The sequence below is a fragment of the Xenopus laevis genome, chromosome 3L (assembly GCF_017654675.1).
Source record: "Xenopus laevis strain J_2021 chromosome 3L, Xenopus_laevis_v10.1, whole genome shotgun sequence".
In the NCBI taxonomy this organism is placed as follows: domain Eukaryota; kingdom Metazoa; phylum Chordata; class Amphibia; order Anura; family Pipidae; genus Xenopus; species Xenopus laevis.
The window spans coordinates 62,099,684-62,125,059 of NC_054375.1; the positions used below are offsets into that span (position 1 = coordinate 62,099,684).

Genomic DNA, 25,376 nt, shown 5'->3' on the forward strand with positions numbered 1-25,376 from the left:
CTTGACCACACGCTTTAAACAGAAACAAAATCAGTTAATAGAGTTCATTAGGCAAATTAATTAAAATACATATACTTATGGCTAACTCTTACCACTTTCCATGGTCACCCTTGTCACTAAACATTAAATCCGTTATCTGCATTTAGCACACAGTCCCCTACTCTTCCTTACTTATTTCTTAGCTGGCAGGATATAAAAATATTTTCAGGGACACTTTGTTTCTGGATCAGACTATCAATACAAATGAAATATTCAAGCTGCTTAGTGTACTACACTTCACCGAAAAATCACAACCTTGATGTATAATACACTAAGCAGCTTACTGCATTATACACAATTTGTAGAATGAGTCTGAATTTCATTATTTTATTGTTCTTGGCTGTCCGAACCTATAACATAGCATGGGGCTTTTAAAGGGGTTGTTCACCTTTGAGTTAACTTTTAGTATAAGGTAGAGTGATATTCTGAGACAAACTGCAATTGGTTTTCATTTTTTATCATTTGTGGTTTTTAAGCTACTTAAAATTGGCAATTCTATAACATACTAAAAGTTAACTTAAAGGAGAACTAAACACTAAAAATGAATAGACCTAAAAATGACATTTTATATATGAACTTATTGCACCAGCCTAAAGCTTTAGCTTCTCAATAGCAGCAATGTTCCAGGACTTGTCACCATCTTGGATACTGTCTGTGACACTCACATGCTTAGTGGGCTCTGAGCAGCTATTGAGAAGCTAAGCTTAGGGGTTGTTGCAAATTATCAAGCAGAAAATGAGGTTAGTCTGTAATAAAAGCAGATGCTATGGGGCAGAATATTAAATTATCTGTATTAATTACTAATCAGCCTTAAACTGTGATATTTATATTCTATGTGTGCTGTATATTTTGTAAATTTTGGTCCCTAAGCTCATTAACTGACAGCAGCACAGAGCATGTGCAGTGAATCCGCAGAAAAGAAGATGGGGAGCTACTGAAGCATCTTTGGAGGCACAGATCTTCCCCGCTAAAGGGCTGTGGTTGCCTTCAGCTGGTACATAAGGCCAAAACATAATCTACAACATTTGCAGCCAACTTCTTTAGTTGAACTTTCCTTGTCCTTTAAAGGTGAACCACCCCTTAAACCATATTTTGAATAATTTAGAACACAATTCTCGGCCACTGCATATTGTGAGACCTGCTCTGAAAAAAGCATAGTGTGTCACATCTACCATATGTGCCAAACCTACAGCCATGAACAGTAAATTAAATGAATATGAAAAACTATAGTCCATACAATCCAATGTGTTAATATTAAAAACCTAACTTTAAAGGTCAGAGAAAATGTAATTTTACGCAATTTGACAATATATATGTAACACTGTAACAGGTTTTAAAGTTATTTGAATGTGTAAATGCAGTTGAAACCATTCATTTTCTGTCTTTCTATGCAGCTGGTTCTGTCTCTTAAAACAATGTAGCAGAAGGCAGCCTTGCATGCTTCTTTACAGATCACTGCTAATCTGCTCGCTTCTGCTATGTTGTTTCAATACTTGCTTGGTTGGTAGAATCCAGCTCTTTAAATCTGGGGGTCCTGGTGTGCGTACCTTGAATGGGCAATGCCTTTAAATGGAACACTGGCAGGACCTTGATAAGCAACGTTAAAGCTTGAAAAAAGGCTCTGTGTAGCCTGAAACGTCGCTTATCCAGGTCCTGCCAGTGTTCCAAATAAAGGCAAATAAAGATTTGTGGTGCTGTACTTCAAGAAATTCATGTTGTTTCAATAGCCAGAACCATCAGGGCAGAGAACAGAAAGATATAAAATGACTGCTTTCAACAGCAAATATTCTTGCTCTACAATATCTTTCATTTGGCAATATCTTTTTAGATCCTCTTAAATCTTCAGCTTGTTCCTCTTCACTCACAAAGTTCATTCAGCAGCACAAATAACAGACCATCCTGCCTCTTGACACTCTGCATTAGAGTTTTTGCAGATGTCATCCCATTTGATAATTGAATCATCTCTATAGGATGAAAAACTATTATAAAGAGGATATGTGTGTGTGTTCTACTTTAATTACTGGGTGCAGCTATATGGACAATGTTTGCACAACACATTTGGAATTCTAATTCCTAGTGTAAATTAATATACATGCAATTTGTCACCAAGGAGAGTTATGACCATAAAATGCCAGCGATAGGTAAAGGAATGCAGCTATTAGACTTATAACACAGACATTAAAAACAGAACGGCAACAAATTCATCAATTGTTATGCCGTAGCATAACAGACTAAAAGAAAATGGAAAGGAAGCTTTCCTCATATTGATATCCTTTAAGAACAGCATGAATCATTCGACAGATGTCCAGTGTATAACAGAACGTTTTTGTTTCTACATTTATACCCTATTCTGAATGAGTGAAGGCCCCAATAAAAATCTCCAAACTAAAACATAAAATATTTATGGGAGAAAAAAAATACACTAGTATCAGTAACAGAGAAAGCTCCGACTTGTATATACCGTAGTAATGATCAAAAATATGCTATTTAATAACTCCTCCTTAAAGAAGGAACGTCCTTTTACAGTGGGGGTACCAAAACTTAGGCACTCTTAAGTGATTCTTTTAATTTACCTGAAAACTGCACCGGCCTGGGGGTTCTTCCAGTGAGCACCATGGAGCAATCCTCTTCCTGCTTCTTCTCGTGGCTGCGCATGTGTGGTAGAGCGAAAAGCCAAACTTTAACAAAAAAGCTGGTTATTTAGTTCTACTTCAGATGCGTCTGTCCCAGGACATTTGAAGAAAGAAGCAGGAACCTGGTCACTCACTGAAATAACCCCCGGCCGGTGCAGTTTTCTCTTCATAGATGCACAGGCCCAGGTTTCAGGTAAGTAAATGTGATCACTTGGGGTGCCTAACTTTTGGCACCCCCAAGTAAAAAGGACTTTCCTTCTCCTTAAGCAAAGCTTTTACTCATTCTGTTTAATCTAGTAATATAGAAGCTTGTATGCAGGCTTCTATACAACATATGTGGGTGCATATTCTTTACTAGAAAGATCCATCATCATGGCGTTATCAAGATAGGATTTATTCAGGTGCATTTCATATGCACACAGCAAAGGTCTCCTCATATACAGTCTTTTGTTGTTCTTAATTTCAAATGATCTTGTTTACACACTGTGGCTACTGGGCTGGAGTTTAATGCATGGGTTAAAAACACCCGAATACTCACCTTCATTTTCTCCACCAGGAGGTCGGTAAAAAGAAAGGCCTAAAGAGATTATGGCTGCTATTTCTAAAATAATTAATGTTACATCTTGTAGTGCTTCCCATACTAACTGAAGAAATGTTTTTGGCTTTTTAGGAGGTATAAGATTCTTCCCAAATGTTTCTTGCCTCCTTTCAAGGTCAGCTGGATTCCCGCTTAAACCTGCATTTTAACAAAGAAAATAATGTATCAGCACGTGATTGTGGTTACCTTACTATATTCAGCACAAACATAAAAGCCATGAATAAACTATACAGGTATGGGATCCTTTATCCAGAAACCCGTTATCCAGAAAGCTCCGAATTATGGAAAGGCTGTCTCCCATGGACTCCATTATCAAAGAATCCAAATTTTTAAAAATGATTTCCTTTTTCTTTGTAATAATAAAACAGTACCTTGTACTTGATCCCAACTAAGATATAATTAATCATTATTGGAAGCAGAACCAACCTAATGTGTTTATTTATTGGTAGGCTTAAGATATGAAGATCCAAATTACGGAAAGATCCATTATCTGGAAAACACCAGGTCCCAAGCATTCCGGATAACAGGTCCCATACCTGTACAACATACATTTCACTTGACACATGAAAACTTGCATATTAAGAAATAATACAACCATTATTGTTAAAAGTCACTTTACAGATTCTTTTCAATCACAGGACTTGACACTGAGCAGGGCAAAGTCTTAATAAGTTGGTGCATTGTTTGATTTGACATTGCACCCCGGGACATTTGGCCAGCCCCCTCCCAAATTTCAATGTCAACTCTTGAAACAATGAAGGCAGGAGCTGTAAATGAGCTGCAGGAAGGAAGGGGGCGCGAGTGAAAAGATTAAAGTGATACCGACATGATATTCCTCAAAATATTTATGTACATTAAAAAATGTATCTTTTTATACTATAAGGCGGCCCAATTAGCTCAAATAGTGACCTTACACACGATTGCTGATAGCCCTCACTGGGTCCACCTAGAAGCTCTTTTTTGTAAGCCCTACTCTCCTTCGGCTTTAATTTGGTGCCCCACCAAACTTCGACCTAAATTAGGTAGCGTATGCTTATTACATACTATTAGGCTTTGGGATAGTGTTAGGTTGCGGTTTCGGTTGCAATCCCCATTGACTCCAGCTGCTCCTTTGTTGGGTAATCCGCTTTTTCCACCGGGCCTGCAACCTACTCTATTTCAATGGTGGCAAGATCAGAACTTTTTGTACCTAGGGCAGCTTTTCTCCTTATTGGGGCCCTATACCCCTCAGAACTTTTCTCAGAAATATAGTGTGCCACAGGTTGAAAGCTATAGAGTGATCCAAGTATTGCATTATGCTCAATCTTTATGGAAATCTTCTGGGGTGGTGAACAGTTCTCAGACCTTTTTTGAGCATTGGTGTTGTAAAGCGCCCAAATCGCGGGGAGTGATTTCAACTTTATACAATAACTTTTTTGTCCTGACTGACACCCGTCAGGTTTCATATACACACTTCTGGCAAGAGGACATAGGATGTCAAATGGGCTTAGACGACTGGGAAGTAATTTGGTCTAATATCAAGAAATCTTCAAGGAATGTCTCACTCTTAGAAACAAATTATAAGGTTTTACTCCGGTGGTACTTGGTCCCCGCACGTATAGCGCGATTTATACCTTCAGCTGATGATAGGTGTTTTAGGGGTTGTACTCATAAGGGCACTATGTATCATATTTGGTGGCTATGTCCTGTGGTTCAAAGATTTTGGATAAGAATTTATAATATGATTTATTCCATTTTTAATACGCCTATTCCCAAACATCCTAGTACGGCCCTATTATGTAAAAAACCTGATGCTCTCACGTCACACCAATTCCAACTTTTCCTGCTGATTATGATGGCTGCCAAACAAACAATCGCAAAGGCTTGGAAAACCAGGTATATCTCTGTGGAGGCCACGAAGAGTAAACTTGATTGAATAATGGTCCAGGAGAAAATGTCTAGCATTCTACTTGATACCCACCAGAAATACCTGTTGGTTTGGTCCCCTTGGATTGAATATAGATACGGTACTAATTATCCAACTGCCTTTCTCAGCATTTGAATCGTTACCACTGTCTTATCTCACTTGTCACTGTTTTTATAGGATTTTCAGAACTTGTCAGCTAGTTTAATGGTCATTTGATTGTCAGTATTTTGTTTTTTATTCACTAACTGTGGATGTTTATAATCTATCTATAAGCTATGTGTTCATTTGTGAGCTGTGTGTATGTACCTACACGTGGAGGCTATATGGTATGTTTGAAGACTCAATCTGTACTGTCTCTTACTATGCTACTGTCGGCTATTGTCAACTTTGTTTTTGTTTTGTAAACTCAATAAAAATATTGGAATATAAAAAATGTATCTTTTTGAGTCACGTTGATCTTTTTTTGCTGCTAGATCTGCTTTTGTAAGTATTTGTTACTTGAAACTCCTAAGCTGTCATAGGCCTATGAGTAAGTGCCCACTTGGTACGAAACTCGGGCTACTGCTTTACTTATAGTGGGTCTCTTTCCACCTTGAAATTTTTGTATACTCCAAAAAATGATTGACAACCCTTGGACTGGGGGTTCTTCTGGAGAGAGACTACCGTATAATTTTTTTCTCTTTTTTTACTTTTCTAATTTTGATTTATGATTTTTGCACAAACAACAGAACCACACCCCCTGTTTATGTGTTTATTCATGGTTTACAGTCCCCTTTAAGAGTCCTTAGTTAATCTGAGAATTGAGCGATTATGGAGCATATTATTTCCCCCCCAAAATAGCGACATGGACATTGCAGGAAAAAAAAAGAAATAAATAAACAGAAAATGACGACATGCCTACACATAAAATCTACCCTTAAAAAGTAGTAAATTATGGAAAATGAATATCCAACAGTTTATGCAGACCCTATCAGCTAAGCTTAAAGGAATTGTTCAGTTTAAAAATAAAAACTGGGTTAATAGATAGGCTGTGCAAAATAAAATGTTTTTCTAATATTGTTAGTCAAATATGTAATGTATAAAGGCTGGTGTGACTGGATGTCTAACAACAGAACACAACATCCTGCTTTTCAGCTCTCTTGGTTTCCACTGACTGGTTACCCTGGTGACCAATCAGTGACTTAAGGGGGGGCACATGGGTCATAATTCAGAGTTAGAGAGCTGAAAAGCAGGAAGTAGTGTTCTGTTCGACACTCAGTCACTCCAGCCTTTATACATTACATTTCTGGCTAACAAATTATATTAGAAACATTTCTTTTGACAGCCTATTTTCCCAGTTTTTATTTTTACACTAAACTGTTGCTTTAAAGAAAGAGTTGGAGTCAATAGTATGACTGATGCACCTCCCTTAGATACAGAGCCACACCCTTGTGGACCAAGATTCAGAGGCACTTTTAGTAGTAACATTAACCATGCAGACATTAACACTTTCAATAATCACAGAGAAAACACGGATGCCTCTGAACTTTGAGATCACACATGAGGACTATGAGAAAACCAGGAAGATTGAAAACTCATATGAGTAAGTGCAAAGTTAGGCACAAAATGCATTAGGTGATCTTCCTTTTGTCCTAATAAATAGTTTTTTAACCTTTAAATTATTTTCACTACTGACTAAATTTGTTTGATGGTTCTCACATCTTTCACAGCTTTTTGGTTATTGCCATTAACCCATAGACTCAGGTTATGGAGTGAGACCTTTCATTATTTACTATTTAGCTGTTAAGGCTTGAACACTACCTTTTTTATATTGATTATCTATTTTGTGTTTCATTTCTTAGAGCAGTTTATACACACGGCCTCTGTTTATCAAAGAACTGTCTGGCAAAGAAAATGATGCCATGTCTCCAATGCACTAGTTACAGTGAGGTAAATAAGAGCTGCTAAATAAACTTTGCTGTATCCCCAGAGACTTACACTTGCATAATCCTAACTGTAAGCAACGCCGAGGTTTTGACAAATTTGGAAATAACGGAAAGCATTTGATCAATAGATCAAATCAATAGCTCATACATATATCTCTACAACTTCACAATATACATTTACTACATCTTAATATGTAAATGTAAATTCTATTGAAAATCATATCTGTCTACTAGCTCCAAGGTTCCACATTTAATTTTTATTTTCTGTAAAGGAGAATCTGAAATGTCTTGGGCACTGTCGGAACTGATAGATACTGCTTTCAACAGCAAATAGAAAAAAAAAAGACAGTTTGTAACAGTTTGGATTTGTTACATCCAATTTTTAGTTAATGGAAATCGTAATGTAGATTATAATGAAAAAAAGGCTTTAATTGTGCAACATATATCCGAGAATATAGAAGTAGTGTGCAGGAAGTAACCCCACCTACCTGAAAATGTCATGCTCTGCCCTAAACCTTTTTTTTTTTTTTTTAATTATTGCCTTTTTCGTATAGTAATAAAAAAGTACCTTGTACTTGATGGAAATGATGAATTAATATTAATCCATGTTTCTGGGAAAACAATCCAATTTTTTTAATGTAGCCGTTTTGTGGTCTAAAGATATGGTACTTCAAACTACAGAAAGCCCCCTTTCTTAGAAAAGCCCAGGCCCCAAGCATTCCCAGCATTATCCGGAAACCGCTATTTAGAAAGCTCCGGATAACAGAAAGGCCATCTCGCATAGACTCTGTCTTAGCCAAAAAAATCCAAATTTTTTAAAATTATTTCCTTTTTCTCTGTAGTAATAAAACAGAACCTTGAACTTGATCCGAACTAAGATATAAATAATCCTTATTGGAAGCAAAAGCAGGGTTTATTAAAATGTTTAAATTAATTTCTAGTAGACTTAAGCCAAATTAGGGAAAGATCCGTTATCTGGAAAACCCTAGGCCCTGAGCATTCTGGATAGCAGGTCCCATACCTGTACTATATGCCATAGACTTGCCCACCCCTATGTTGCCTCCTAGCTCCTGAAAATGGTTTGAGACTCTAGACAAAAATCCCAGAACAAGGTTTTTACATCAGATACCATGTGCCTAATGTTTACTGGAAAGAACAATGGAGAATTGTGCAGTCCATCTGTCAGTGACAGAATATAAACTGGTGCTAGGGACAACTGTCAGTGATTGCTGGATGGTGTGCAGTAGTTGATTGCTGGGGCACCAGGAAAACACATTATGTAAGAAATCACTGTTTATGGAACAAACATTTACACGATACAGAAAACAGTGGACACAGACAGTAAACATTACGCTTTAAAAGCGTGCCTGACAGTTGAGAGTGATGTACAATGGAGCAGAGAAGACTGCCACATAAAGCACAGGCACAAAGCAAACAGGAGAGGTCGTAAGGGACTTCTATTATACAGCTCTGAATTACAGGAAGTCTATCTCCCATAGAATTTTTTATAATTATTGCTCTATAAAAATAAAACAGCACTTTGTACTTGATCCTAACTAAGCTACATAAATTCATATGGGTGGCAAAAAAATCCTATTGTGTACAGTAACACCAAAAGGGTTTTAAAGTAATGAAAATATCACGTAGTGTTGCCCTGCACTGGTAAAACTGATCTGTTTCTTTCAGAAACACTACTATGACTCGATGACACTTGTCATACTTAAAACGTTTAGCTGATGCCAAGTTACAAAGTTGTAAAGCGAAAAGAATCAAAATGAAGAGAATGCAATATGTGTACAGGTATGGGACCTGTTATCCAGAATGCTGGTGACCTGGGGTTCTTAATAACGGATCTTTCAGTAATTTGGATCTCCATACCTTAAGTCTACTAGATCATCATGTAAACATTCAATAAATCCAATAGGTTGGTTTTTTTTCAAATTAAGATTAATTATATCTTAGTTTGGATCAAGTACTGTTTTATTACTACAGAGAAAAAGGAAAATCATTTTAAAACATTTTGATTAAATGGATAAAATGGAGTCTGTGGGAGATGTCAATTCCATAATTCGGAGCTTTCTGGATAATGGGTTTCTAGATAATGGATCCTATACATGTACTTCAGTTAAAGATACAGATATTTTTAGCAGACTTAAGGCATGGTGATCCAAATTACAGTAAAATCCCTTATTCAGAAAACCCTGGGTCATAACACTATCCTATACCTGTGCTAACAGGCTGAGAGAGAGACAGAGGAGTGTTTGCAATGTATTTGCAGTAATGTAACCAAAAATTAGAGAGATGTCATTTTCAATTACAAGAGGTAAGAGTCATGGTATCAAAGCAGTCTTAAATGGTAAGAGTCATGTCTCTGAGCACTCTTAAAATTCTGGGTAGTGATCTAGTCTAGACATCCAGAAAAAGTACAATAATAACTATTTACTAGGTGGTCAGGGTCAGATAAAGAACAGAAAAGTCTATTATAGAAAGAATGCGATGAGACATTTACAATTATAGTTACAAGGGAACAAAAGGCTGTGGTTTTGACAGGAGCATAATCTGGAGGTTGTGATTATGTAGTAACAATTGGCTAATGATAAAAGGCTGATGTCTGAAACACATACAGAGGACAACCACCTCCCCATGGGCTGAACATATGGAAAGTGTACAATGGACTAGGGATGCACCGAATCCAGGATTCAGTTCAAGATTCTGCGTTTTTCAGCATGGTTCGGCCGAATCTTTCTGCCGGCTGAACAAGATCTGGATCCTTATTTGCATATGCAAATCAGGGGCGGGGAGGGAAATCGCGTGACTTTGTCACAAAACAAGTAAGTAAAAAATGTTTTCCCCTTCCCACCGCGATTTGGTTCGGTATTCGGCAGAATCTTTCGCGAAGGATTCGGGGGTTCGGTCGAATCCAAAATAGTGGATTCGGTGCATCCCTACAATGGACCACATGGTCTCAGCCTTTTGATCAAGTGTAGTATCTGTTCTGCCTTTGGGGAATAAATAGAAGCCTTTTTCAATTTGCAATTAATTAATTTTTATGAGCCGGTTTTGAGTTGCGTTTGAGTTTTGAGTTGAGCGCAATCAATTCATCCACATACTTGCTTTTTCAGCAGCGCGAAAAACCTTCACGGTGGCTGTCTTCTTTGCTGCTTGACCCGTCTGCCTCCTACCAACTTGTTTTTCATTGGTAGGAGAGCGGGACTAGCAAAAGAGGCAGACCAGCGAAGCAGCAGAGAAGATGGCCACGGACCGTGAAGGGTTTTCGCGCTGCTGAAAGAGCAAGTATGTGGGGGAATAGATTGGGCTCAAATCAAAACTCAAACGCAACTCAAAACCGGCTCATAAAAAATAATTAATTGCAGTTTGAAAATGGCTTCTATTCACTCCCAAAGTTAGGCACCCCCTAGTAATTGTATTTACTTACTTGAAACCCCAGGCCGGTGCTCCAATCGCAGAAAACTGCACCGGCCTGGGGTCCTTCCAGTGAGCACCACTTCTTTTTTCTCACGGCTGCACATGTGCAGTAGATCGAAAATCCGAACTTTAAAGGAACAGTTCAGTGTGAAAATAAAAACCGGTTAAATAGATAGGCTGTGCAAAATATAAAATGTTTATAATATAGTTAGTTAGCCATAAATGTAATGTATAAAGGCTGGAGTGACTGGATGTCTAACATAACAGAACACTACTTCCTGCTTTTCAGCTCTATAACTCTGAGTTAGTCAGCGACTTGAAGGGGGGCCACATGGTACACATCTGTTCAGTGAGTTTGTAATTGATCCTCAGCATGCAGGTCAGATTCAAAAGCAACAGATATGACCCATGTGGACCCCCTCAAGTCTCTGAGAAGTCAGTGTAAACCAAGAGAGCTGAAAAACAGGAAGTAGTGTTCTGGCTATTATGTTACACATCAAATCACTCCAGCCTTTATACATTACATTTTTGCCTAACTAACTATATTTAAATTTTTTTTATTTTGCACAGCCTATTTACCCAGTTTTTATTTTTACACTGAACAATTCCTTTAACTGAAAAGTTGGCTATTTCATTCTACTGCGCATGTGTCTGCCCCGGGTAATTTGAAGAAAGAAGACGCAGGAAGATGATAGCTCCGTGGTGCTCGCTGGAGTAACCCTGGGCCGGTGTAGTTTTCTCCTGATCGGTGCACCAGCCCAGAGTGTCAGGTAAGTAGGTACAATCACTTGGGGGTGCCTAATGTTCCTTCTTCAAGGGCAGGTTCTGGCTTCATCTTTATTTGACAAACTACCTCGATCCTCTGGACAAAATGCCACCACAGAATAAAAGCCCAAGGAGTGCTGCGCCCTAAAATTAGCCACCCGATAGTGCCCAAACATACGTGTTGTGATGACACACACGGACACATTTGATCATTTTACTATTTTATTTATTATAAACACTCCCTGTATCAATTTTTTTATATTTTTCTTGTCACTTTGAGATTTGAGGGTGCAGTGGACCTATTTAGGCTCTGCCCCACATATGAAGGGGAGGAATGTGTTGCCTTTAGACTTCTGTTCTCCAAGAACAACCCTGGGGCAAGTGTTGGCCAAAGCCATGAAAAGGTGCCTTCCTATTGTCCCCACAGATGTCTCCATATTGTTCCGATGTAATTGTTGGCACTAGACCCAACTGTGAAACTTAAGGTGGCCATACACGGGCAGATAAAGCTGCCGATATCGGTCGTTTGGACCGATTTGACAGCTTATCTGCCCGTGTATGGGGTCTTCCCGATTGATATCTGGCCACGATATCGATCGGGAAGGATGGATTTTTACCCGACCGACCCGTCGGAGCCCCTTGGCGCATCGTAATTCGATCATTGGGCCATATGGCCGAACGTTCGAATTACCCCCGATATAGCCATGCAGTTAGTGGCATATCGGGGAAAGATCCGCTCGTTTGGCGATGTCGCCAAACGAGCGGATCTTTGAGTCTATGGCCACCTTTAGGCAACTCATTGGACGAAGACTGCATCAATGCAACAATAGTTCCTGATCTGATGGGATTTTCAAACTTGCCCAATAGATATCTGTCCAATATTTGGACCAATATCGGTCAGCAGGACCACCTGAAGGCTCTATATGGGTGCCAATAAGTTGCTGACTTGGACTAGAGGAGCAGAGATGGATACTTTTATCTGCTCTTGCCCACCTTTACGCAAAACTGGTAAAATATAAAAGCAGCAAAAGACTATTACAGATACTGCAGCTATCTAGTAGATCATACTAAAAAAAGACAAGGTAAAAGCTAGACATGCCATGCTATTTATCTGCAACAGCTAAGGTGCATTACTGGCTAAGGCAGATAAACATAATGCAGAATAAGGGCAAGCCTGGTGTCTGCGGACAGAGTAAAAACATGCAAGAACAAATTATCATCGGACACTGGTACATGACTTGTTTTTACCTATATGCTTTAAAAGAATACTGCTAGTATAGCAGAAGCCTAAGTTCAAAAACCCTTAAAGGTAAAACAAGTTAGAGAAGACAAATTCAATGCAAGAATGCTTGCGTGTGTGTGTGTGTGTGGGGGGGGGGGGTTAGGTTGGATTAGGCCTACATATTCTACCCATGGTACTAGATGAGTACCTTCTACTTTCAACAATTGTGCCTTCACTGCTAACTCTATGGATTGGGAGCAATCACCTGCAAGGGCACCAAATAATTTATCTGCAACAGATACAGCTTAGATGCATTCTTGGCTGGGCCAGACAAAAATGAAATGCAGTCCCCCCCCCCCAGTCCACTGCTGAATCCTTGTGGCTGAAGGTGGCCATAGACGTAACAATTACAATCTTTCTTGGAAAAGATCTTTTTTTTCAATACACACGTGTAGAGCTGAATCGTCAGATATACAGGTAGAAACAATAGAATTCTACCTGTATCGGACGATTCAGCACGAACAATGGCCAATATTTGGGTGCCCTCAAAAGCACCCAATCAAAATTTTCCGTCCAGCCTGATCAACGAGTCGACCGATATCCAGGCCGATATCGGTCGGCTCTTTTCCCACCATACACGCACCGAATATGTGCGATCTTATCTGTGCGTCTTGGCCACCTTATGTTCTTTTTCTCTGAATTTACAAATGCATAAAGACTGTTCTGTGCATGTACTGCGGCAACCTAGTTGAATTGTTTTGCCCCCAATAAGTATTAATTGTATCTCAGTTGGGATTAAGTACTAGGTACTGTTTTATTATTACAAAGAGAAAGGAAATCATTTCTAAAAAAGACTGAATTATTTGATTAAAATGAAGTCTATGGGAGATGGCCTTCACATAATTCAGAGCTTTCTGGATAATGGTTTCTGGATAACAAATTCTATACCTATAGGACGTATAACAAGGTTTCTCCCTGTAGCCAAACTACAATTTGTATAAAGAAGATTTCTTAATCAAAAGTAGCAAATCAGAGTAAGCATGGACAAAAAAACTATTTGTATATTTATTTACCAGTTAACAGTGCAAAGTCTGGCCTAAGGGTAATGAAACATGGAGTTATTTGTAGCCAGAAAATAGCCAGAACATACCCTGCCATAGACAATACTGAGAATTGTCTCTGTTAAAACAGAAGTAGCTCCGTTTGTCATTGCCCTAGAAGTTCATCTGCAGAAGTTACAGTGCATGTCACTACTTTCTGTGGACAAACAGAAGAATGGGTTATCTGTTTATATTGTGGTATGTCCTACACTATTCCTGGACAGAGAAGAGTGAAACACACAAGGACAGATGTCCCAAGTATTAAATTGCCATTTACTGGCTGTCAGCTACAGAGATAAAAAGTAAAGATGAGTTTAAAAACATTAGTAGTGTCAAAAGTAGCCGTGGTATTCCGCATACAAAGACATGGTATCGGTGAAATTAAAACAAAATACAGTTATCTTAAATTGATAACTTTACCAATGAATTGTATCTTTACATTTTTATTCCTTTAAATGTCAACTAAACCATAGATATATGTATCCGATATGTATACATGGTGGGAGCTCTTATTTGGAAACTGGATATCCAGAAAGCTGAGTTAATGGAAGGCCATCTCTCACAATGTCCATTTTAAGCAAATAATGCATTTCTTTTTTTCTCTGTAATAATAGAACAGTGCCTTGTACTTAATGGTACTTAAGCTGCCTAAATCATAATTGATTGTGACACATTCATACTGGACTTATTTAATGGTTAACTGTTTTTATAGTTTACTTAAGGTATGGTGATCCGAATAAAACAGGCATAATAGATCCCATACCTGTAGTTATTTCATTCACATTTCTTGACAGCATAGAAACAAGCACATTCTGCATCAGAATTTATTAAAGGGGCAGCATACACCTATACACCTCCATAAATATGAGCAAAATAAATTCTGCCTACAATTTTAATATAAAAAAGGGAGGATTGTTTTGGATTCATACTTTTTAAATCACAATTACCTGACAAAGGGATTCTGTCATGATTTTTATGGTGTAGTTTTTATTTCTAAATTAACCTGTTTACACTGCATATAATTCACGCTACCATATAAAATTTCTTTCCTGAACCAGCAAGTGTATTTTTTTAGTTGTAATATTGGTGTGTAGGCAGCCATCTCAGGTCATTTTGCCTGGTCATGTGCTTTCAGAAAGGGCCAGCACTTTAGGATGGAACTGTTTTCTGGCAGGCTGTTATTTCTCCTACTAAATGTAACAATGTGTTGCAGTGGGACCTGGATTTTACTATTGAGTGCTTTTCTTAGATCTGCCAGGCAGCTGTTATCTTGTGTTAGGGAGCGGTTATCTGGTTACCTTCCCATTGTTCTGTTATTTGGCTGCTGGGGTACTTGCAGTACAGCAGTAAAGAGTGACTGAAGTTTATCAGAGCACAAGTCACTACTAGGGGCAGCTGGGAAACTGACAATATGTCTAGCCCCATGTCAGATTTCTATAATAAATTTAAAAAGATTGGTTTGCTCTTTTGACAAACTGATTTCAGTGCAGAAGTCTGATGGAGCAGCACTATTTTCCCATGATAGTATCCCTTTAAAATAGAGATAATGAGATCAGTATAAACAACACCTCCCCTTATCCCTTTGTTGTGAGTCTACTGGCTTACAGATCCTTCATTTACAATGTACAATCCTACCGGCTGTTAAATGAGAAGTTAATTTCTGCTGCGCAATGTGGGGGCAGAGTGGGGCCTGAGCAGAGCTGGGTGGCTGGGGAAAACAGCAGGGTGATGCACTTGGCTGAAAAGGCCTGGGGATAAATATTGCAGTAATGCAGTGTTTCTCTGTTCAGTAAGTACACAAATGGTGTAAATATACCTGTCATGCAGACACCCATATAATTTATTCATATAGTGCAAACATATTACATAGCAGGGCAAAGTGACTCCAATCAATTTCATCACCCTCAGCTTACAATCCAAACCTGTATGTATTTGCAATGAATGTAGAATACGCATGCACATGGCTAACATACAAAGTGCACTGTCAGGAACTGCACACCAGACTGAAGGGCAGCTACAAGACTGCAAGGCAGCAGTGATAACGATTGCACCACTGTATGTACCAATATGTAATAGACAAGCATAAATACTGGGGATTTTTTTTGCCAATGCTTTTGTGCAGCAGTGAATTTAGCAGCATTTAAATCTTACCTTCATGTGGAGAGGTTTTCAACCTAGAACAAATTCCATACACATCACCATAGCACTCCTGTATTTTTTGTAAAGCATCCGTCGATCTCAATTCCATAAGCGTACGAAGGTCTTCAAGTGTGATGCCAAATTCTCCCCCATGGTTTGCTTCATTTAGAGAGTTTTTAACACCACTATATGCAACTGAATTATTAGCCATATTGATTGCAGTAAATCCTTTCGTAAAGGCAAGTAAATGCAACTGTTAAGAATTCCAGTGGAGGCTTGTTATCTCTTCAAATAATGAAAAAACAAAAATCAAATTCTATGAAGAGTTCATGTTAAGGAATTAAAAATAAGCTCAAAGTGGATTTCCATAGATATGTCTTGAATTCAGCTCCATATTTCTCTTCCCTGCGTCATTTCATGGACTTTGTACACTATAAAATAAACAAAAATTTTAATTTACTTGTTAATGAATGAGATTAAAGAAATACACACACACTATCATGCCATACAGTATGGCATTGGGCCCATTATCCTGCCATGTACAGTAGATGTGGGTCCATACAGTTTAATGTATCCAAATATTTATAAAGCCGCATCCAAAATGATACCACTCAGTGCCAGAATCCTCTACAGTTCTCCCCTTCTTTCCCACTCAACAACCCCTGTCAGCGTCTCATTTCTACATATTTCCATAAAATATTCCTGCCCTTCAAAAATCCAAAGGAAGATACAATACGAGAAGCAATGTACACTATCCTTATTGTAAACACCATGGTAAAGGGTTAGAAATGTCCATGGAAAAGTTCTGCTCCTTTGGGTTTACAGTATAACAAAGGTATATTAGAATAGAACATGTTTATACATCATAGAAATACATAGAAATTTGTAGACACTGTTAGAGGGGGGGGGATCTATTGGATTTATATTTAGTCGCTGACAGGCAGGGATATTTCATCAGACTTTATCTGAACCACTAAATCTTGTCATATAAAAACCTATGGTACATACAAAGCATTTTGTGAAGAAATTACTTTTATATGTTTTCTGACCAACACAAACTCAGATTTTTAAATAATGAAAGAAAAACTTACATGTGTGTGCAAAAAAATAAAAAACACAGTTAGAGGGAACACAGCTGGACCTGCACCCTACCCAACCCACTCCATTTCAACCCTGGTTCAACCCAGCCGGATGTGGTGTAGACCTAAACCCAATCTGAAGCCTCTTAGCTGATGTCAGATATTACATGAGAAGGGAATATGCTCCAAAAACACTCTGCTGCCAACGGTGAGGCTAACCAATTTCCCTGAACCTGGGTCAAGAGAAAAATTTCAATGGCCAAATCTATTTATTTTCAAGAGTTGTTATAAGGACGACCATCCCCTTTAAACACATGTAAACCTACCATCATTTGACAAAATGAGAACGAGAAGACCGAAAAAGAAGTAGAGGAATGTATGTGCAAGAGCTTTTTCATGTAGGCCACCATGTACCATATTACACCCAACATTTGATATTTAAAAAAATCTATATATAATACACACACATACATATATTATATATATACATACATTATATATATACATACATTATATATATACATACATTATATATATACATACATTATATATATACATATATATATATACATACATATATATATATATATATATATATACACATACATATATATATATATATATATATATATATATATATATATATATATATATATATATATATATATATATATATATATATATATATATATATAAATATATATATATATATATATATATATAAAATACACATACACACAAATATATACATTTTTATAAGCTTTTGTAATGGATAATTTGCTGCCTTATTCCAATGTGCTAGTGCAGCTTGGCAACATTGCCAGTATAACAAAAAGGCTCATCAGATTCACATGGATCTTTTAAAAGCCAATAGTTAAGTAATTTTAAACCGCTGCCTGACTAAGATTAAGCTACTGCTGCTATTCTCTGCAAAGCATTTGACCTTCAACTGCACATTATCAGCAGCCGAGCTCTAGCATAAGAAATGGCTCCCTAAATGATTATCTAAGGAAAGCTTCTTGCTTAATCTAATTAGTTCATCTAAGGCCTGACAAACTCATGTGCTGTGGTGTTGTAGGACATGGCAAAGAATGATGCTCCTTCTCTTGCCAGCTTTTAGAAATAGATTGAATACTTGAGAAAAGCAATTGTATGACATGGGTTTTCTGCATCTCATGTTACATCACAACCACACAACGCTTCTATCAGACCAGTACAAGCTGATTATTGTAGAGGTTAATTATCCAAATACATTTCAGCAGCACATACATGGCACGTCTGAACTATTTAAATATAGACACCTTCAATGTCGGGCAACTTTAAAAGAACAAGTTTACTTGTGTAGCATTTAATGATGTGACAATTAAGCATGTATGAGAAAAAGAAGCAGAACAAAGTGGCACTTTGAAGGAGAAGGAAGGGTAATTTTTTTAAACCTATCTTTAAATGTTGCTTGGGTGCTCCCCTCCTGAACCACATTACTTTCGCTGCCCAATTCGTACTCCTTCACTCACCCAGTCCTGTTGATGTTTCTGCCGCTTCTAAACTTTGCAGCCGCCATTTTAACAGAGTGCACGTCACTTCCTGTGTATCCTTGTCTGAACTGCCCATGCGCTAAATTGAGTCCATCCCCATGACCCGCCACAAACAGCCTCTCTTTGCTGCGTCTCTCTACCCAGTGAAATCTTTGAAATGTTCTGACATTAGTCAGCGCAAGCTATGCCAAGGAACGATTGCGTTGAACCGGTAGCGATCGTTCCCATTGTCCACCTGATCGCAGTAGCGCCGCTCGCATGGGGGAAGAAAAGGATATTGGACGCATGCGCAGGGCTTGCCAAATTTTTACTGCGCATGTGCGAGCCCTATTAGATCAGATTTGGATAGCGAGATGGATGGATTTTATTTTCTATGCGCCTTAAAAAAATTTTGACAACAATATTGGATTACAGAAGGAGGGGAAAACGTATAGAGCAAAGAATCCAGTAAGTATCTCTCCATTTTGTGGGCAATCTATACAACTTTATTTGTATTTTACCTTTCCTTCTCCTTTAAAGTATCGCTTCAACAGTTTTCCTCTTTACTTTCATTGGCTAGATGCAACCTGGGCAAGTGGCTTAAACTAAATAGCTAAAAGTGGTACTTGGTTGAAAAAGAGGAATTTGTCGAAATCGTAATGTTTGAAAACAATGATTAGCAGTTATTGTAAACAAAATAAAAAGTTAACAAGTGAAAAACTCACCTGTTGGGGACTATGTCTAACAGCCTTCAGATCTGCCCTGTGCCTTCCCCCTCTATGGGGCTATTAAACTGGCTGACAAAGGAGGAACTTTTTGATCTCCTCCTTTGTCACTAGGTATTGAAATCATATGTCTGGTAGCGGTCAAATGAGCTCAAGGCTGCCTATGCTGGTATAAACTTATGGAACTGACAGAGTGCCTGCAAACACTCAGCAGTTATTATAGGAGTCTGTAGTACTGCAACACCAGAAGGCTTGCTGGGCAAGTACAAAAATCTATAAAATGGGACTGGTAGCCTGTAGGTCACGCTGCACAATCCAGTCAGGTAATTTTGATTTTGCCATAGACAAAAGGAGGAAGACCACTACAGACCGCTACAAAAGGCTGCCAGCACAGCAAGTCTACAGCTGTTCAGATTAACGTTAAGGGAATTTTTCAGTGTAAAAATAAAAACTGAGTAAATAGATAGCCTGTGCAAAATGAAAAAAAATGTTTCTAATATAGTTAGCCAAAAATGTAATGTATAAAGGCTGGAGTGACTGGGTGTGTAACATAATAGCCACAACACTACTTCCTGCTTTTCAGCTCTCTTGGTTTATACTGACTGGTTACCCTGGTTACCAGGCAGTAACCAATCAGAGACTTGAGGGGGGGCACATGGGTCATATCTGTTGCTTTTGAATCTGAGCTGAATGCTGAGGATCAATTACAAAACTCACTGAACAGATATGACCCATGTGGCCCCCCTTCAAGTCGCTGACTAACTCAGAGTTATAGAGCTGAAAAGCAGGAAGTTGATTTCTGACTATTATTTTAGACATCTATTCACTCCAGCCATTATACAGTGGCAGGTCCGGGGAACGATTGGATCTTTGCATCTATGGCCAGCATTAAGCATAGAGGTGGAGCTGGCAGTTACTTTCACTTTACACTTCTTAGATATCACTGCCCTCCTCCCCATATAATTGTGCAGCCAGTGCATGGGCATCCAGTGCCCCATTCTGGTGCACAAACAAGATTTTGGTATGCAGCAAAGCTTGCCTTAATCACACCTTCCACAAAATGGCTGCTGCCAGCTAGCTGAGATTGTAAATTCCAAGACTCAAAAAAACAAGTTTTAAATAATTTATATAGTGTAAGTAAAGTTTAGGATGTGTAATTATTTCTTCTGGTGACAGGTCCACTTTAAAATATAAGAGCATTGGATGGTTGAATATGTCTAAATGTCAAAACAACCTGTCTCATTCCACAGGTAGAGATATTCAATCCCAGGCTCTACTAGTAACACATAGAGCTGTTCACAATCATTTCTAAAAGCTTAGAATTGCATTATAAAAATAAGTTGGATTTCATTATTTATTTAAAAAACAAAACTAACATTTTCTGCTTGCTTATGATCCAGTATTATCAAGGGATGAATTACTATTCTGGGCCCATCAATCAAGATCTGAATGTTGAACAAGGAAAGCAAATCAGTCACAGCAAACGGTGTACTGACCTATAACAGCATTCATTCACAAGGACAAGTGTTTCATGCCCTTCTTCCAGTCAATCTGAACCAGTGCATTATTGTGGATTCCAAAGACAGCTATTAATAGTAAAGGTGGAAACAAAGATAGTCTTACTACAACATACTTATTAACAGGCTATATTAAAAATGTCAGCTGTTGTGACCATGACATTATGTCAAACTGTGTGTATCCACACAGCCATCAGGACCTTCTCCAGAAACCAATCAGGCCCCATACAAAAACATTCTGCCACACTGAGATTTGCAATGAAAGACCCAATTTATACCCAAAATTAAATGCATCAAGAGCTGCACCTAATTAATAACTCTTTCCTAAAGTCCATGCAAAGATTTGTCATATTAAGTTGGCCGCATTTTTTTCCAGATTAAGCCAGTTATATTGTAACTAGAAACAAAATGTTGTTAGTGCAGCATTCTCACTTCTGCGCTTTCTAGACCGATTAGGAGAGATTAAAGGAACAGTAACGTCAAAAAATTAAAATGTTTTAAAGTAATAAACACATAATACAGCATTGCCCTGCACTGGTAAAACTGCCGTATTTACTTCAGAAACACTACAATTTTTTTATATAAATAAGCTGTTGTGTAGCCATGGGGACAACAGAAAGCAGATAAGCCCTGTAGAACATAATGGTGTTTTCTGTTATCCACTATTTAACCTGTGCCATTCAGCCTTTTACCAATTTCCACCATTGCTACTACACATCAGTAGTGTTTCTGAAGCAAAAAGATCAGTTTTAGCAGTGCAGGGCAAGAGTACATGATATTTTCATTACTTTAAAACACTTTAATTTTTTGGTGTTACTGTTCCTTTAATTCAGTAAATGAAAAGGGCCACAGATGTTATTGTGTTCCTGTGTTCCAGGCATCTATGCTTTGAGATTCTCCATTCACAGCTTGATTAATGTCATGTATTGCCCTTCCAAAAATATTTAGTTTTCCGAAGTCACCCGAAGTTTCCTTGTGAGACTTCGGAAAACAAAGTGCTCTGAGTGTCATCCGCCGGTGATTTAAATTCTAGCCGGCTTGAAGGTAGGGGAATGCAATTTGGGGAGATTAGTCGTCCCGAAGAAGAGGAGATTTGTCGCCGGGCGACTAATTTCCCCGAATCTTACCGTGTGTGACGTGCACCTGATTACTAAATGGGAGATTGGAGTTCCTTGTGAGTGCTGGTTTAATTGTATTTATCTTGTTTTCCTGCTTATTTTTCTAGGCAGTGTGATAGTTAAAGGAGAAGGAAACCCCCTTGGCGCAAAACCCCTCCCCCGTGTTGCCCCCCCTCCCTCCTCCCCCCTGGCCTACCTGTCCCCCTGGGCAAATGCCCCTAACTTGTTACTCACCCCTCTGCGCAGGTCCTGTCCACAGAGTTCACAGTCGCCATCTTCTCCCACACGTGTCTTCTTCCTGCTTTGACCGGCGTCTTCTTGCGCATGCGCAGTAGGAACAGTTACCGTTACGGCTCTTCTGCGCATTCGCCAGAAGACGCCGGTCAAAGCAGGAAGAAGACGTGTGTGGGAGAAGATGGCGACTGTGAACTCTGTGGACAGGACCTGCGCAGAGGGGTGAGTAACAAGTTAGAGGCATTTGCCCAGGGGGACAGGTAGGCCAGGGGGAGGAGGGAGGGGGGCAACTCGGAGGAGGGGGGAGGGGTTTTGCGCCGAGGGGGTTTCCTTCTCCTTCAAGTGCAAAGATGCAGTCAGAATTAGCAAACAACTGAGTAACTACTGAAATCAAAGAGATATTCCTAAAACAGATAAAACCATATGAAAAGGTCAGTATCAAATTTCACATTTTTAAAGGTATTTTTAGGTGTTAGAGGTAATGATGGGCGAATTTATTCAAAAAAATATTTTGACGCCGGCGATATTTCCGACGCCGGCGACAATTAATAGGCGCCCATTGACTTTAAAGCGCATCAGAATTGCCGCCGGTGTCAGAATTTCGTGGGAAACTCGCAAATTTTTTTGGCGAAGCAAAACGGGAGAAATTCACCCATCACTGGTTAGAGGTTTTAGAGTTTATGAGTTTAGTCGTGGTTTCAAAAAGCACAAGAATGAGACTGTTGATAAATAGGCCTCCACATTTTTAATTTTATTTTTAAGAAAGCTTGTATTAGGTTAAACAGCATATACTGCAAGTGCTGCTGTAATTGTGTGCTGTACAGCAGTTTGAAACAGCCCACTTTAGTCATAAGAAATACAGGTACATATACTTGAGAAAATAATTAGGGACTTTTTTGACTCTAAACGCCAGTGTCTATTTAGAGGACGGGTTCGGTTTTGTTTTTTAAAGAAAACCTCAAATACAAACAAGACAGCTGACTATTTTTCCACTGAGTGTGTCAGAAAAGGTGGCTATAAAAGGCATAAGCAAACACACACAAATTATAGGCTGGCAAATGCATGGAAGCCAAGTTAAACAAGTCTTGCATCGACCTATTCTGTGCAAATGTAGCAAGAGATTTTTTTCCTCTCCTTTAAAAGTAATGGCTCAAAACTATCAAAAATATAAGTTGTATTGACCAAGGCTATTAAACTGATGCGCAGTTATTAAAACATTTCATAGGTAACAGAGGATTATTCCAAGAATAACAAACTTACTGACGCAAATCTAAAGTTCTTTGTACATCAATACTTGCAAACCAACATTTTCAGAAGCAACAAGACTATTACGTATTAGTAAAGTGTGCAAGTCTTTTTGACAAAAAAGTCAAAAAGTAAAGGTAGAGGTTTCAAAAGTAAACAAAGCACTTGTTGCTTTTTTTTTTTTGGTCAGTATTTCTTAAAGGAATTGTTCAGTATAAAAAAAATAAAAACTGGGTAAACAGATAGGTTGTGCAAAATAAAAAAAAGTTTTCAATGTAGTTAGGTAGCCAAAAATGTAAAGGCTAGAGTGACTGGATTTCTAACATAAAAAACTTCCTGCTTTTCAGCTCTCTTGGTTTCCAGTGACTTGAGGGGGAGGGGCACATGGTTCATAACTGTTGCTTTTGAATCAGAGCTGAATGCCGAGGATCAATTGCAAACTCACTGAACAGTTATGTCCCATGTGGCCCCCTTTCAAGTAGCTGACTTACTCAGAGCTAAAAAGCAGGACGTAGTATTCTGGCTATTATGTTAGCCATCCAGTCACTCCAGCCTTTATACATTACATTCTTGGCTAACTAAATATATTAGAAACAATTTTATTTTTGACAGCCTATTTACCCAGTTTTTATTTTTACACTGAACTGTTCCTTTAACTTCAAATAAAAAAAAACAATACTTATTAAAAATAAGCTGCATGATCATTTCTAACAGTAGATTTAATTTCACCATAAATCATGATGTCTGCTATTAAACTGCGTCACATCTCATTTCTGCACCCTGATAAATACGTTAAAGGGGATCTATCAGGTGCGGTTTTAAGTTAAATAACACTGTGTGTATTCAGAATCAGTGTATTTTAATGTAAATATGTTGTCAATGTCTATATGTATATTTTTCATAATGACAATATGGTTAGGCTTCCTAAAGAGGGTTGTTGCACAGTGTTGTGCAAGTACCCTGAGGCACCTCAGCAGTTCCAAAGTTCCTGGCAAGCCATATGAGTCAGCTCACACTCATCAGAGAATGCCTTCAGCGGAACCACTGACTTACAGTAGTAGTACCCTTCTGGGGAAATAGATAAAGGAATTAATGCTGGCATTCAGAATTTAAAGAGTTAAGTCTGTGGTTCTCCTCGCAGCAAACAGCTATGAATTACAGCTGACTCATACATCCTGCTTAGCATTGGAACTGTTCGGTTACCTCCAGATGTCATGGAGGCAGAGATATGCAAGAAATATGCACACAATAAAGAAAAACAAGTCCTAAATTGGGACGACTTGTATAAAATTTAAATATTTGAAACTAGATATTATTTACACACAGTCAGTGTGTAGAACATAACTTCTAGCACACACACCATCAGAATGTATTAAAAGTTTTTCCAGACCACTATGTTTAACATATTTCAGTAAGCTGTGGTCAAGACCCACTGCATAGTGTGCACAGCCACTCCCTTCATTTGATCTACAGCAGGGGTCCCCAACCTTTTTCACTCGTGAGCAACATTCAGATGTAAAAAGTGTTGGGGAGCAACACAAGCATGAAAAATGTTCCTGGGTGGTGCCAAATAAGGGCTGCGATTGGCTATTGGTAGCCCCTATGTGGACTGGCAGCCTACAGAAGGTTCTGGTTGGCAGTACATCTGGTTTTCATGCAACCAAAACTTGCTTCCAAGCCAGGAATTAAAAAATAAGCACCTGCTTTGAGGCCACTGAGAGCAACATCCAAGGGGTTGGGGAGCAACATGTTGCTCGCGAGCTACTGGTTGGGGACCACTGATCTACAGCAATGATATATCTCTAATAGGGATGAGCGAATTGTTTTCACCAAGTTTCTCCCCGGAAATGACGCCCATAGACTCCAACTGGAGGGAAAAAAAATGACATTTGTCAAAAAAAAACAAAAACGTTAAGGTGCAGATAGGCTAATATATTTCTTCGAAGTTTTGCTGGCGGCAAATTTTTGGCGGAGCGAAACGGATCACATTCCAATACTCTAGTCTCTAATTATGAAGTCACCCCGTTAAGTTTACTGGTGTCAAATAACCTGTTGCTTGTGTTTCATTACAAAATGAAGAGTAAGAGCAAAAGCTCTCAGTATTAAGCCAGAGAATGGGGCACATGAACCTAACTCCAACATTACGCCGTAAATCTTTAGCAATTTGCTGCCCACACCCCCGACATAAAAA

General features: G+C 38.5%; 1 protein-coding gene across 8 annotated transcripts in view; it reads right to left on the reverse strand.

Annotated features, from left to right (window-relative positions):
* The window catches only part of atp2b1.L (ATPase, Ca++ transporting, plasma membrane 1 L homeolog), a 77,607-nt gene that overhangs the window by 31,553 nt on the left and 20,678 nt on the right, over window positions 1–25,376 (reverse strand). For all 8 annotated transcript variants that reach the window (XM_041585141.1, XM_041585142.1, XM_041585144.1 and 5 more), the window contains 3 exon segments: window positions 15,766–16,184; window positions 3,211–3,408; window positions 1–12 (listed from right to left, as the gene is read on the reverse strand). The exon segment at window positions 1–12 is cut by the window's left edge and continues 243 nt beyond it. In XM_041585141.1, coding sequence (XP_041441075.1) covers window positions 1–12; window positions 3,211–3,408; window positions 15,766–15,964 — 409 coding nt within the window. In that variant the 5' untranslated portion in view covers window positions 15,965–16,184.